Source organism: Phalangium opilio, unplaced genomic scaffold (assembly GCF_054372755.1).
Source record: "Phalangium opilio isolate 3A_F unplaced genomic scaffold, DU_Popi_V2 ptg000042l_1, whole genome shotgun sequence".
In the NCBI taxonomy this organism is placed as follows: Eukaryota; Metazoa; Arthropoda; class Arachnida; order Opiliones; family Phalangiidae; genus Phalangium; species Phalangium opilio.
In genome coordinates, this window is record NW_028324166.1 from 4568927 (window position 1) to 4583500 (window position 14574).

At 39.0% G+C, this 14574-nt stretch overlaps 4 protein-coding genes across 4 annotated transcripts; 2 read left to right on the forward strand and 2 right to left on the reverse strand.

Annotated features, from left to right (window-relative positions):
* The first annotated feature begins 196 nt into the window (after positions 1-196).
* LOC149678549 (uncharacterized) lies at positions 197-1249 on the forward strand. The gene is made up of 4 exons (XM_089835886.1): positions 197-467; positions 530-711; positions 773-1016; positions 1077-1249. The coding sequence occupies exons 1-4, from the start codon at positions 416-418 to the stop codon at positions 1247-1249; spliced, it is 651 nt and encodes a 216-aa protein (XP_089692012.1). The 5' UTR covers positions 197-415.
* Positions 1250-3174: 1925 nt separating this feature from the next.
* LOC149678550 (lysosome-associated membrane glycoprotein 1-like) lies at positions 3175-4428 on the reverse strand. Its single transcript, XM_089836491.1, has 5 exons — positions 4278-4428; positions 4034-4215; positions 3729-3972; positions 3506-3670; positions 3175-3443 (listed from the first exon to the last, which is right to left on the reverse strand). The coding sequence occupies exons 1-5, from the start codon at positions 4327-4329 to the stop codon at positions 3271-3273; spliced, it is 816 nt and encodes a 271-aa protein (XP_089692617.1). The 5' UTR covers positions 4330-4428; the 3' UTR covers positions 3175-3270.
* A 5876-nt stretch (positions 4429-10304) lies between these two features.
* On the reverse strand, positions 10305-13374 carry LOC149678551 (uncharacterized). Its single transcript, XM_089836493.1, has 5 exons — positions 11407-13374; positions 11163-11344; positions 10858-11101; positions 10635-10799; positions 10305-10573 (listed from the first exon to the last, which is right to left on the reverse strand). Exons 1-5 carry the CDS (start codon positions 11456-11458, stop codon positions 10401-10403), a joined length of 816 nt encoding a protein of 271 aa, XP_089692619.1. The 5' UTR covers positions 11459-13374; the 3' UTR covers positions 10305-10400.
* LOC149678552 (uncharacterized) lies at positions 13182-14320 on the forward strand. The gene is made up of 5 exons (XM_089836490.1): positions 13182-13307; positions 13370-13557; positions 13618-13858; positions 13919-14083; positions 14145-14320. The coding sequence occupies exons 1-5, from the start codon at positions 13256-13258 to the stop codon at positions 14318-14320; spliced, it is 822 nt and encodes a 273-aa protein (XP_089692616.1). The 5' UTR covers positions 13182-13255.
* The last annotated feature ends 254 nt before the right edge of the window (positions 14321-14574 follow it).

The window sequence follows — 14574 nt, forward strand, 5'->3', positions numbered from 1 at the left end:
GAGGCAAAGGAGGTTTCTCACTTTACACAAGCTTCTATACTTTTTGTTTTTTTTTCAAAAAACGTTTACTGGATATATTATATCTAACTCAACTCACCCCGGGTTACTCGAAAATAGCGCAGTTTGGTCCTAGCCTGAATAGAAAAAGCCTGGTATAAAACAATTTAAAAAATAAAACCCTTACTCACTAAAGCACGCGACGTTCATTCTTTTTAGCGCTCTCTTATGAGTAGACCTTCCTGAATATTTTAACCCTTTTTTTCAAAGTAAAAAGTATTTTGGTCTAATTTTCTTGAGAATATATACCAATTTCTACCAGCGAAAAGCTTCACATTTTTGAGTTAGCTTATAGCTAATCGCGCTTCATATTTTTAATTATTTTAATTAATAAATTTTAGACGTTTCATCAGTCGCGATGAGTTATCTATCGTTAATTGTTGCCATCTTTGGCCTTGCTGTTAGCCAAGGTAGATTTCGAAGTACTTAACACCCGGTTATGTCTGGTAATTGATGATTTTTCTTCGTTTAGGGCTCGTATTTGCATCTGACGAGGTCACAACCAACGCGACAGTTTCAACTTGTGCCAAAAACAACGACTTGCCTCTATATTTTGTCAATGGAACTTCCAAAACCACCGGCAAGCCCATGGTCTGCATCTTGGCCCAATTCAACGCCGAGTTCGATCTTGCATTTATGACGAAAGACAACAAAGTAAGCTTAACTTCTCGCAACAAAGTAGGTTGCTTTATAATTAAACAAAATTGTTTCTTAGCCTGCTACCAATCGAGTTTACGTAATCCCCGATGATGCCGTCGTCAACAAGACCAAGAGCTACTGCACCGAAACTGTCGACGTACTTCGTGTTGATTTCAAGTTTGGCGAAGCGTCTCCGAAAACCAACCCTTACAGTCACTTGGAACTCATCTTTTCAAAGAACGCCGAGCATGTCTTCCTCTTTGAAATAACCTACGCCTTCCACAACTTGAAGAGCGTTTACAATGACTCCAAATACGATGGTGATATTAAGATATGCCGTTGTAGTTAGAGTTGAAATAACCGACCACATATCCTTCCAGATTTCTACGGTGGAAATACGAACCGGTCCTACTTCCAAACCTCACTGGGATATTCCTACTATTGCAAGTCACCTGAGGTTTTCAACTTTCGTGGAAATCTTCTCACCCTCACCGATATGCGTTTGGAAGCTTTCAGAACCGAGGACACCAAGCTGTTCTCAAAAGGTTGGTAAACATATTGTAGCATTATATTTGAACTTTGTGCAAATATTAGTCTGGATAACGTTTTATTTAAATAACGGGCCGCACGTTTTTTGCGCAAATTATTGAGCGTGTAGGGTGCCCTTTAGGACCTAAATGCGCTATTTTTGAGCAGTACCAAGCTGAGTTGATTTTGATATTATAGTTCCAATAAAAGTTGAAGTTCATAGATAAAACCGAAAAGTATACTTCCTTGAAGATCGTGTAATATGAGAAGCCTCCTTTGAGTCTCAGAATAGTGTCAACCCCCCTCTACGTATTATCATCTTCACGACGAAGCGTTAATAGGCTTCTATTAACGCATGTAAAAAAAGACCATTCAGCCCGTCTATAGGTTAAAAGGAAACCAGTGTACTAAATATTTGCGAAATCGGTTGAAACGCACGGACTTTGTTGGATAGAGAAGATTTTTTTACATTTCTAGGCGCCATTTATTAAGATGGCGGCGGATTCGAAAAATCTTTCTTAGTTTCTTCAAATTTTGAGCCTTCTAGGGCAAGCGGTTTGGGCTGGGCGTTGATTATCAGTCAGTCAGTCAATCAGTTAGTCAGGACTTTGATTTATATAAATATATATATATATATATATATATATATATATATATATATATATATATATATATATATATATAAATGGCGCCCAGAAATGTAAAAAATCTTCTCTTTGCAACAAATTCCGCGCTTTTCAACCAGATTTCGCAAATATTTAGTACACTGGTTTCCTTTTAACCTATAGACGGGCTGAATGGTCTTTTGGGATCAATTTGTAGCCATCTTTTTAAATGGCGGCCAAAAACTAAATAACCCTTCTTTATGGAATAATGTCCGCATGGAAAATAATAAAAAATGTCCCGACGGGCTGACGGGCAACGCCGAGTGCCTTCGCTCCTAGGGTGCGACAAAAATATTAGTCATCAGTAGAACATACCCTTTCTTTATATCATTTTGATGGAAGTTCTTATTACATCTAGCAACGCCGCGGGCAACAGCTACCTAGTTCAATATAATTGAGTAAATCATATGGAATGTAATCAATATATTTGTCCAATAAAGTTTAAAGGCTTTTTCTTCTAAATATTGGGCCTTCAACATCATGATGGAATTTGATTTGCACAATTAGTGAAAAATCTTGGGAATAACTTCCACGGGACGGAGGGGTATGTAAAAAGAGGCGGGTCATAGCGACAGACGTAAAAAGGAATTACGTATTTTTCGCCGTCCCCGTCAACAACGTCATCAAATCGTAGTTTAAGTGAGCCAATAAGATAATTTAAACTTTTCTACGTGTTGGAGGGAGGCGCTCTATACTGGGCTATGAGTCGGACTGAAGTAAAGGCTAACCGTTCTCCATTCTTACTTCTAAAATTAAATTTATCCCTGGTGAAATGAATGATCCTACATTTTTCATAAATAATCACTGAATTTAATTATAGTATATTTTCAGCAGAATAATCGTGTAAATTAATTATCTAATATAATAAAGCCTGGCCTTTGAACGGTTTTTTATAAATCGATTTAACTCCGTGAAATAATAACGATAACGGTCAGCCGAGATGAAGAATAAGCCGGGAGTGTGGCGCACTCCTATAAGCCAAGCTTCTGGGCGGCAGAGTTTGAAGGAATAAGACCCATGTCGGCGATCCTACCCTTTAGGTGCCGACTGCCGGAGGTGACGTGACCCCCACATCCCTTTCGTCACCTCCCTAGTTAACCTCATTTCCTTCCCTGCTTTATTGCATTCTTGCCGCGGTCTTCTGACCTAATTTGCATTGAAACCTCAAAAAAAAAATTAAGAATAAAGTCGATTGATGTATCCTATTAGAAATACTATTTAATTGTTCAAAAGGCGTCCCTTAGCTTGAACCCCGTATGTTAGGTCGAAGATATAAGATACAAAGTAAAATTGAGTAATTTTATTGATTTCTTTAACTTGTAAGTTACAAAAAGTGAAACATTATAATGATGTAAATTGATTCATCGTGTTAACATGATATCTAATTATCGTTAGATAACGAACGCGTCAACTGATTGTAGAATTGGTACTTCTTGTTGAGATAATACAATCCAACCAAGAGCGCAACAAATATCATGGCTCCAATACTGCAGCCAAGAGCGACTCCAAGAGAATTGGACGGTATTACATGTATGGGTACCTTGCAATTCTCTTCTATATCGGGTTCAGAAAACTCAATTAGATCTGTTAAACAGTACACTTTTATCTTTAGCAACCTTTAGAGAACAGCTTGGTGTCCTCGGTTCTGAAAGCTTCCAAACGCATATCGGTGAGGGTGAGAAGAGTTCCACGAAAGTTGAAAACCTCAGGTGACTCGCAATAGTAGGAATATCCGGGTGAGGTTTGGAAGTAGGACCGGTTCGTATTTCCACCGTAGAAATCTGGAAGGATATGTTGTCGGTTATTTAAACCTGAAATAACGGCATACCCTAATATCACCATCGTATTTGGAGTCTTCGTAAACGCTCTTCAAGTTGTGGAAGGCGTAGGTTATTTCAAAGAGGAAGACCTGCTCGGCGTTCTTTGCAAAGATGAGTTCCAAGTGACTGTAAGGGTTGGTTTTCGGAGACGCTTCGCCAAACTTGAAATCAATACGAAGTACGTTAACAGTTTCGGTGCAGTAGCTCTTGGTCTTGTTGACGACGGCATCATCGGGGATTACGTAAACTCGATTGGTAGCAGTCTAAGAAACAATTTTGTTCAATGATAAAGCAACGTACTTTGTTGCCAGAAGTTTGGCTTACTTTGTTGTCTTTAGTCATAAATGCGAGGTTGAACTCGGCCTTGAATTCGGCCAAGATGCAGACAATTGGCTTGCCAGTGGTTTTGGAAGTTCCATTGACAAAATATAGAGACAAGTCGTTGCTTTTGGCACTAGTCGAAACTGTCGCGTTGGTTGTGACCTCGTCGGATGCAAATACGAGCCCTAAACGAAGAAAAATTATTAACTACCAGACATTACCGGGTGTTAAGTACTTCAACATCTACCTTGGCTAACAGCAAGGCCAAAGATTGCAACAATTAACGATAAATAACTCATCGCGACTGATGAAATATCTAAAATTATTAGTTAATGTAATTAAAATTACGACGCTCGATTAGCTATTAAGCTAAGTGTAAAATGTAATGCTTTTCGATGGTAGAAATTGGTTTATATTCTCTAGAAAATTAGACCAAAAATATTTTTTACATTGAAAAAAAAAAGGGTTAAAATATTCAGGAAGGTCTACACATTAGAGAGCGCTAAAAATAATGTATGTCGCGTGCTTTACTGAGTAAGGGTTTTATTTTTATATTGTTTTATACCAGGCTTTTTTAATTCAGGTTAAGCGGCCTTTACATGCTCAATGTTTGGAACACAAATTAAGTGGGGGACATTTATAAAATTCATCATCTTATAAATTATTCCCAAGACTTTTCACTAATTGTGCAAATTTTGATGATATTTAAAGCTCAAGATATAGAACAAAAATTTTATTTTTTATTGGACAAATATATTGATCATATTCCACACGATTTATTCAATTATATTGAATACAGGGTGTTTGTGAAAAGTCCATCAATAATGAAAGGGCGTATTTATTGGGCCATTTTGAGTCGAAAATGTTCTATGACATTTTGCCGTCCGAGCCACGGTTTTCGAGTTATGATTTGAATATTTTAGGGATGACCCCTTCATTAAATTAGCGCTGTCTTTCAATTTCTTAATTAAATTTAAGGGGTCATCCGTAAATTACTCCAATCATAACTTGAAAACAGTGGCCCGAACGGAAAAATGTCATAGAACATTTTCGACTCAAAATGGCCCAATAAATACGCCCTTTCATTATTGATGGACCTTTCACAAACACCCTGTATAGTTTATCACAATAAAAATGTTGATGTTGAGTCCATGGACCTTTTACAATTTTATTGACCAAACATAACATATAAATAGTTAAATACACAGACTTTGCTTTATTTCGAATGCGAAATATTGTTCGTATTTTCCATAACATTTTGAGCAATAAAAACTCACTCAATATATAAGTTCAGTTTTTTACGCAAATATTGTCCAAAATTTAACGCAAAATGATTTTCCATTTCCTAAAACATATTGTAGCATTATATTTGAACTTTGTGCAAATATTAGTCTGGATAACGTTTTATTTAAATAACGGGCCCCACGTTTTTAGCGCAAATTATTGAGCGTGTAGGGTGCCCTTTAGGACCTAAATGCGCTATTTTTGAGCAGTACCAAGCTGAGTTGATTTTGATATTATAGTTCCAATAAAAGTTGAAGTTCATAGATAAAACCGAAAAGTATACTTCCTTGAAGATCGTGTAATATGAGAAGCCTCCTTTGCCTCTCAGAATAGTGTCAACCCCCCTCTACGTATTATCATCTTCACGACGAAGCGTTAATAGGCTTCTATTAACGCATGTAAAAAAAGACCATTCAGCCCGTCTATAGGTTAAAAGGAAACCAGTGTACTAAATATTTGCGAAATCGGTTGAAACGCACGGACTTTGTTGGATAGAGAAGATTTTTTTACATTTCTAGGCGCCATTTATTAAGATGGCGGCGGATTCGAAAAATCTTTCTTAGTTTCTGCAAATTTTGAGCCTTCTAGGGCAAGCGGTTTGGGCTGGGCGTTGATTATCAGTCAGCCAGTGAATCAGTATGTCAGGACTTTGATTTATATAAATATATATATATATATATATATATACAGGGTGTTTGTGATAAGTCTGCCATAAATCAAGGGGCGTGTTCTTTGGGTCAAACTGAGTGGAAAGTGTCAAAGAACATGGGGTGTACAAGAATTTGCAACGAAGATATGGCCCCCCAAACATTGGCCCCTAAAACAAGAAAATATTCGAATATGTAGACTAAAACAAATTCAGCCTTATCAACTTGTTTAGAAATAATGAGAATATTGAACTTTCACCTGGCAGAAGTGTATTAAATGAGTAGAAGTATGCCTACTCTAGTAAAGTAAATTCAAAGTATCATGGTACCTTTCGGTTGGTATTACTTTATTCTTAACAAGTTAACATGGACGTTACAGGTATTGTTCAAAATGTCCACCACCGGCGTTAAGACAAACATGAACCCGTCTTTCGAAAGATTCTTGGACATGTTGGAAGATTCCTGGCATGTTCCTGATTGTTTGACAACCTTCAATAATTCGTCTTCGCAAGTCTTCCTCATCACGGACTTCATTCTTGTACACGATGTCTTTGAGATGACCCCAAAGATAGAAATCGCACGGATTTAAATCCGGAGATCTGGCTGGCCACGCAACTGGTCCTCCACGCCCAATCCACCTCAAATTAAACGTAGCATTAAGATGTTCTCTAACTGCACGGCTGAAATGTGGGGGTGCCCCGTCGTGCATAAACCACATGTCACGAAGTAATGCTAACGGTATGTCCTCGAGTAGTTCAGGTAAAGTGTCTCTTAAGAACGTGAGATATGCTTCACCATTTAGTCTGGGTGGAAGAAAATGCGGACCTAGTAAATGATTACCGACAATGCCGCACCATACGTTTAAAGAAAATTGCTGTTGGTGACTTCTAACACTAGTTGCGTGTGGGTTTAATTGGCGCCATTCGTGGTGGTTGTGATAGTTCAGAATTCCATCCCGGGAAAAATGTGCCTCGTCGGTTACTAAAAGGACCCGTGGAAATTGATTGTCCTCTACTCTGGCCAAAAAGCACTCGCAAAAGTCGATGCGTCTTGGATAATCTGCCGGGTTAAGAGCTTGCACCTTTTGAATATGATACGGGTGAAACTGATGTCCGCGGAGAATTCGCCAGACCAAAACGTGATTAACATGTAATTGTCGTCCAACTTGTCTGGTACTTGTCGAGGGGTCCTCATCGAACATGGCAAGGACGTCTTCCTCGATTTCCTCCATGTCTTCTGGAATGTCTCGCTCTCGAACGTTGTTGGGTTGTACTTGTCCGATGTCCCTCAAGCGCCTGTCAACAGCCTCGAACGTACGACGATTTGGTATGCGTCGTTGCGGAAATTGTTCCTGGTATCGCCGCTGTGCTTCCACTGAATTGCCCTGCGCCAGTCCATACATGAGATGCATGTCTGCATATTCTGCATTGGTATACGCCATACTGTACTACCACACGTTCGTTCGAAGTGATACTGTGACGTTATCAACAACATCGCGTTACTTTATAGCAAACCACCGTTTAGTTTTTACGTTTGCGTCATGACTGTCAGCATTGTTTTTTATTCACGGACTTCATTCTTGTACACGATGTCAAAAAATCTTTGAGATGACCCCAAAGACTTTTTAGCAAACCACCGTTTATTGTTTACGTTTGTATGGACTGGCGCAGGGCAATTCAGTGGAAGCACAGCGGCGATACCAGGAACAATTTCCGCAACGACGCATACCAAATCGTCGTACGTTCGAGGCTGTTGACAGGCGCTTGAGGGACATCGGACAAGTACAACCCAACAACGTTCGAGAGCGAGACATTCCAGAAGACATGGAGGAAATCGAGGAAGACGTCCTTGCCATGTTCGATGAGGACCCCTCGACAAGTACCAGACAAGTTGGACGACAATTACATGTTAATCACGTTTTGGTCTGGCGAATTCTCCGCGGACATCAGTTTCACCCGTATCATATTCAAAAGGTGCAAGCTCTTAACCCGGCAGATTATCCAAGACGCATCGACTTTTGCGAGTGCTTTTTGGCCAGAGTAGAGGACAATCAATTTCCACGGGTCCTTTTAGTAACTGACGAGGCACATTTTTCCCGGGATGGAATTCTGAACTATCACAACCACCACGAATGGCGCCAATTAAACCCACACGCAACTAGTGTTAGAAGTCACCAACAGCAATTTTCTTTAAACGTATGGTGCGGCATTGTCGGTAATCATTTACTAGGTCCGCATTTTCTTCCACCCAGACTAAATGGTGAAGCATATCTCACGTTCTTAAGAGACACTTTACCTGAATTACTCGAGGACATACCGTTAGCATTACTTCGTGACATGTGGTTTATGCACGACGGGGCACCCCCACATTTCAGCCGTGCAGTTAGAGAACATCTTAATGCTACGTTTAATTTGAGGTGGATTGGGCGTGGAGGACCAGTTGCGTGGCCAGCCAGATCTCCGGATTTAAATCCGTGCGATTTCTATCTTTGGGGTCATCTCAAAGACATCGTGTACAAGAATGAAGTCCGTGATGAGGAAGACTTGCGAAGACGAATTATTGAAGGTTGTCAAACAATCAGGAACATGCCAGGAATCTTCCAACATGTCCAAGAATCTTTCGAAAGACGGGTTCATGTTTGTCTTAACGCCGGTGGTGGACATTTTGAACAATACCTGTAACGTCCATGTTAACTTGTTAAGAATAAAAGTAATACCAACCGAAAGGTACCATGATACTTTGAATTTACTTTACTAGAGTAGGCATACTTCTACTCATTTAATACACTTCTGCCAGGTGAAAGTTCAATAACGATGTTAGAGGGAAACTATTGAAATTGTCTCATTATTTCTAAACAAGTTGATAAGGCTGAATTTGTTTTAGTCTACATATTCGAATATTTTCTTGTTTTAGGGGCCAATGTTTGGGGGGCCATATCTTCGTTGCAAATTCTTGTACACCCCATGTTCTTTGACACTTTCCACTCAGTTTGACCCAAAGAACACGCCCCTTGATTTATGGCAGACTTATCAGAAACACCCTGTATATATATATTATATATTAATAAATGGCGCCCATAAATGTAAAAAATCTTCTCTTTGCAACAAATTCCGCGCGTTTCAACCAGATTTCGCAAATATTTAGTACACTGGTTTCCTTTTAACCTATAGACGGGCTGAATGGTATTTTGGGATCAATTTGTAGCCATCTTTTTAAATGGCGGCCAAAAACTAAATAACCCTTCTTTATGGAATAATGTCCGCATGGAAAATAATAAAAAATGTCCCGACGGGCTGACGGGCAACGCCGAGTGCCTTCGCTCCTAGGGTGCGACAAAAATATTAGTCATCAGTAGAACATACCCTTTCTTTATATCATTTTGATGGAAGTTCTTATTACATGCGAGCAACGCCGCGGGCAACAGCTACCTAGTTCAATATAATTGAGTAAATCATATGGAATGTAATCAATATATTTGTCCAATAAAGTTTAAAGGCTTTTTCTTCTAAATATTGGGCCTTCAACATCATGATGGAATTTGATTTGCACAATTAGTGAAAAATCTTGGGAATAACTTCCACGGGACGGAGGGGTATGTAAAAAGAGGCGGGTCATAGCGACAGACGTAAAAAGGAATTACGTATTTTTCGCCGTCCCCGTCAACAACGTCATCAAATCGTAGTTTAAGTGAGCCAATAACATAATTTAAACTTTTCTACGTGTTGGAGGGAGACGCTCTATACTGGGCTATGAGTCGGACTGAAGTAAAGGCTAACCGTTCTCCATTCTTACTTCTAAAATTAAATTTAACCCTGGTGAAATGAATGATCCTACATTTTTCATAAATAATCACTGAAATTAATTATAGTATATTTTCAGCAAAATAATCGTGGAAATTAACTATCTAATATAATAAAGACTGGCCTTTGAACGCTTTCTTATAAAACGATTTAACTCCGTGTTATAATAACGATAACGGTCAGCCGAGATGAAGAATAAGCCGGGAGTGTGGCGCACTCCTATAAGCCAAACTTCTGGGCGGCAAAGTTTGAAGGAATAAGACACATGTCGGCGGTACTACCCTATAGGTGCCGACTGCCCCGTGTCCGCCGGAGGATACGTGACCCCCACATCCCTTTCGTCACCACCCAAGTTAACCTCATTTCCTTCCCTGCTTTATCGCATCCTTGCCGCGGTCTTCTGACCAAATTTGCATTAAAACCACAAAAAAAAATTAAGAATAAAGTCGTTTGATGTAACCTATTAGAAATACCAATTAATTGTTCAAAAGGCGTCCCTTAGCTTGAATCCCGTATGTTAGGTCGAAGATATAAGATACAAAGTAAAATTGAGTAATTTTATTGATTTCTTTAACTTGTAAGTTACAAAAAGTGAAGCATTATAATGATGTAAATTGATTCATCGTGTTAACATGAAATCTAATTATCGTTAGATACCGAACGCGACAACTGATTGTAGAATTGGTACTTCTTGTTGAGATAATACAATCCAACCAAGAGCCCAACAAATATTATGGCTCCAAAAGTGCAGCCAAGAGCGATTCCAAGAGAATTGGACGGTATTCCATGCTTGGGTACCTTGCAATTCTCGGCTATATTGGGTTCAGAAAACTCATTAGATCTGTTAAACAGTACACATTTATCTTAAGCAACCTTTTGAGAACAGATTGGTGTCCTCGGTTCTGAAAGCTTCCAAACGCATATCGGTGAGGGTGAGAAGAGTTCCACGAAAGTTGAAAGCCTCAGGTGACTCGCAATAGTAGGAATATCCGGGTGAGGTTTGGAAGTAGGACCGGTTCGTATTTCCACCGTAGAAATCTGAAAGGATATGTTGTCGGTTATTTCAACCTGAAATAACAGCATGTCCTAATATCACCATCGTATTTGGAGTCTTCATAAACGCTCTTCAAGTTGTGGAAGGCGTAGGTTATTTCAAAGAGGAAGACCTGCTCGGCGTTCTTTGCAAAGATGAGTTCCAAGTGACTGTAAGGGTTGGTTTTCGGAGACGCTTCGCCAAACTTGAAATCAATACGAAGTACGTTAACAGTGTCGGTGCAGTAGCTCTTGGTCTTGTTGACGACGGCATCATCGGGAATTACGTAAATTCGATTGGTAGCAGTCTAAGAAACAATTTTGTTTAGTGATAAAGCAACGTACTTTGTTGCGAGAAGTTTGGCTTACTTTGTTGTATTTCGTCATAAATGCGAGGTTGAACTCGGCCTTGAATTCGGCCAAGATGCAGACAATGGGCTTGCCGGTGGTTTTGGAAGTTCCATTGACAAAATATAGAGGCAAGTCGTGTTTTTTGTCACTAGTCAAAACGGTCGCGTTGGTTGTGACCTCGTCGGATGCAAATACGAGCCCTAAACGAAGAAAAATTATCAACTACCAGACATTACCGGGTGTTAAGTACTTCAACATCTACCTTGGCTAACAGCAAGGCCAAAGATGGCAACAATTAACGATAAATAACTCATCGCGACTGATGAATTGTCTAAAAATTATTAGTTAATCTAATTAAAATTATGAAGCTCGATTAGCTATTAAGCTAAGTGAAAAATATAATGCTTTTCGATGGTAGAAGTTGGTTTATATTCTCTAGAAAATTAGACCAAAAATTCTTTTTCATTGAAAAAAAGGGTTAAAATATTCAGGAAGGTCTACGCTTTTAGAGATCGCTGAAAAGAATGAAAGTCGCGTGCTTTACTGAGTAAGGGTTTTATTTTTATATTGTTTTATACCAGGCTTTTTTTATTCAGGTTAAGCGGCCTTTACACGCTCAATGTTTGGAACACAAATTAAGTGGGGGACATTTATAAAATTCATCATCTTATAAATTATTCCAAGACTTTTCACTAATTGTGCAAATATTGATGATATTAAAGCTCAAGATATAGAACAAAAATTTCTAATTTTATTGGACAAATATATTGATCATATTCCACACGATTTATTCAATTATATTGAATATAGTTTATCACAATAAAAATGTTGATGTTGAGTCCATGGACCTTTTACAATTTTATTGACCAAACACAACATATAAATAGTTAAATACACAGACTTTGTTTTATTTCGAATGCGAAATATTGTTCGTATTTTGAATAACATTTTGAGCAATAAAAACTCCCTCAATATATAAGTTCAGTTTTTTACGCAAATATTGTCCAAAATTTAACGCAAAATGATTTTCCATTTCCTAAAGCATATTGTTGCATTATATTTGAACTTTGCGCAAATATTAGTCTGGATAACGTTTTATTTATACTTTTTAACTTAAGTGTACCTTGCGCACGCCACTACGCTTCGGTAGGGGATTGCTAATTGCTGCCGCGTCGCGCCATTTTATTTGTATGAGAACTAGCTTCTATTTTTAAGATAGAGGGAGCGTCCTTTACAATTTCGTCCGGTACGACCCTACCTTACCGCTGAGGATGCTGGGAGGACTACGGTGCCGTAGGTGGGGGTACAGAGGCAACGCTATAGGTATAGGGGTTCCACTCCATTCCTCTCTCCTTCAAGATCAAAGTCCTGACTGACTGACAGACTGACTTATAATCAACGCTCAGCCCAAACCGCTTGCCCTAAAAGGCTCAAAATTTGCAGAAACTAAGAAAGATTTTTCTAATCCGCCGCCATCTTAATAAATGGCGCCCAGAAATGTAACGCTCCATGTCGAATGAAATTTATCGCGGGATTTTATAAAATTTATCGCGGGATTTTATAAAATTTGCGAGCGATGTGACAATCGTGGCGCGAGACATTGAGCGTGTCACGAAAAAGTTTGTTAACATAATGGCAGGGCGTTACGCGATTGGTCGGAGGGGCTAATTTCCAATTACCCTTAAAATCTAAACCTAATTTAAATTTTCAAATCATTCGGAGGTATTTTCTGAATGTGTCACAATGCAGACTGGTCTTATAATTAGAAGAAGAATCGATAAAAAATCACTTGAATATCCTTTTCACCCTCTCTTTGTAAGTAAATAGGAACCATTGTTTCCCCATATCGCCCTTGTTAATTTCAATACGCATCATAATTCTGACGTCATTCAAACTGCGATATCATTGGTTGGTAGCAACGAGCTTCCTAAATATTTTAATCCACTTTTTCAGTAAAAAAAAAATATATATATTTTTTGACCTAATTTTCTAGAGAATATAAACCAATTTCTACCTTCGAAAGGCATCATCTTTCCAACGCTGTTTATTCAGTTAACTCAGGAGTTCATCGCGCTTTAAACTTTTAATTAAGTTAGCTAATTAGTTTTACAATGAGTTATCTATCGTTAATTGTTGCCCTCTTCGGCCTTGCTGTTAGCCAAGGTAGATTTTGAAGTACTTAACACCGGGTGATCTCTAGTAGTTGATGATTTTTTCTCGTTTAGAACTCGTATTTGCATCTGACGAGGTCACAACCAACGCGGCAGCTACGACTAGATCAAGTGCCAATGTCAACTTCTTTCCTGTATATTCTGTCAATGGAACTTCCAGTACCACCGGCAAGCCCATTGTCTGCATCGTGGCCCAATTCAATGCCGAGTTCATGCTTGATTTCGTAACGAAAAACAACAAAGTAAGCCTGACTTCTCGGAACAAAGCTGGTCGCGTTATCATTAAACAAAATGTTTCCTAGACTGGGTATGGAAGTTACGTAATCCCCGATGATGCTGTCGTCAACAAGACCAAGAGCTACTGCAACGAAACTCTTAACGTACTTCAAATTGACTTCAAGTTTGGCGAAGCGTCTCCGGGAAGCAACCCTTACAGTCACTTGAAGCTCGTCTTCGCAAAGAGCGCCGACCAAGTGTTCCTCTGGCAAATATCCTACGCCTTCCACAACATGAAGAGCGTTTTCGACAGCTCCAAGCACGATGGTGATATTAAGATATGCCGTTACAGTTAGGGTTGAAATAACCTCCAACCTCTGCTTCTAGATTTCTACGGTGGACTTTCGAACCAAGCTCTATTCCAGACCTCAACCGGATACTCCTACTATTGCCATTCACCTGAGGCTCTCAACTTTCGTGGAACTCTTCTCACCTTCACCGATCTGCGAGTTGAAGCTTTCAGAACCGAGGACAATGAACTGTTCTCGAAAGGTTGGTAAAGATAAAACCCTGCTGTTCAACCTCTCTAATGAGTTTTCTGAACCCAATATAGTCGACAGCTGTGAGGTACCCAATGATAGAACTCAGTCTCAGACTATTGCTATCATTATTGGCAGCGTTGTTGGAGTCTTGGTTGCTGTTGCGATCATAGTGGCTGTATTGTATTTTCTCAACAAGAAGTACCCATTCTACAATCGATTGTCGAGTTCGGTATCTCACGAAAGTTAGATTTCATGTTAACACGAAGAATTAACTTAAACCATTATAATGTTTCACTTTTTGTAACTTACAAGTTAAATTAAGCAATAAAATTAAATCAATTTTAATTTGTTTCTTATATCTTCGACCTAGCATATAGGGTTTAAGATAAGGGGGGCCTTTTTGTCAATGAACGGTGGGTTTTGTAATACGTCAAATCAAGAACGGCTTGATATTCTATCTCCGCTGACCGTTATTGTTATTATTACACGGAGATAAAACCT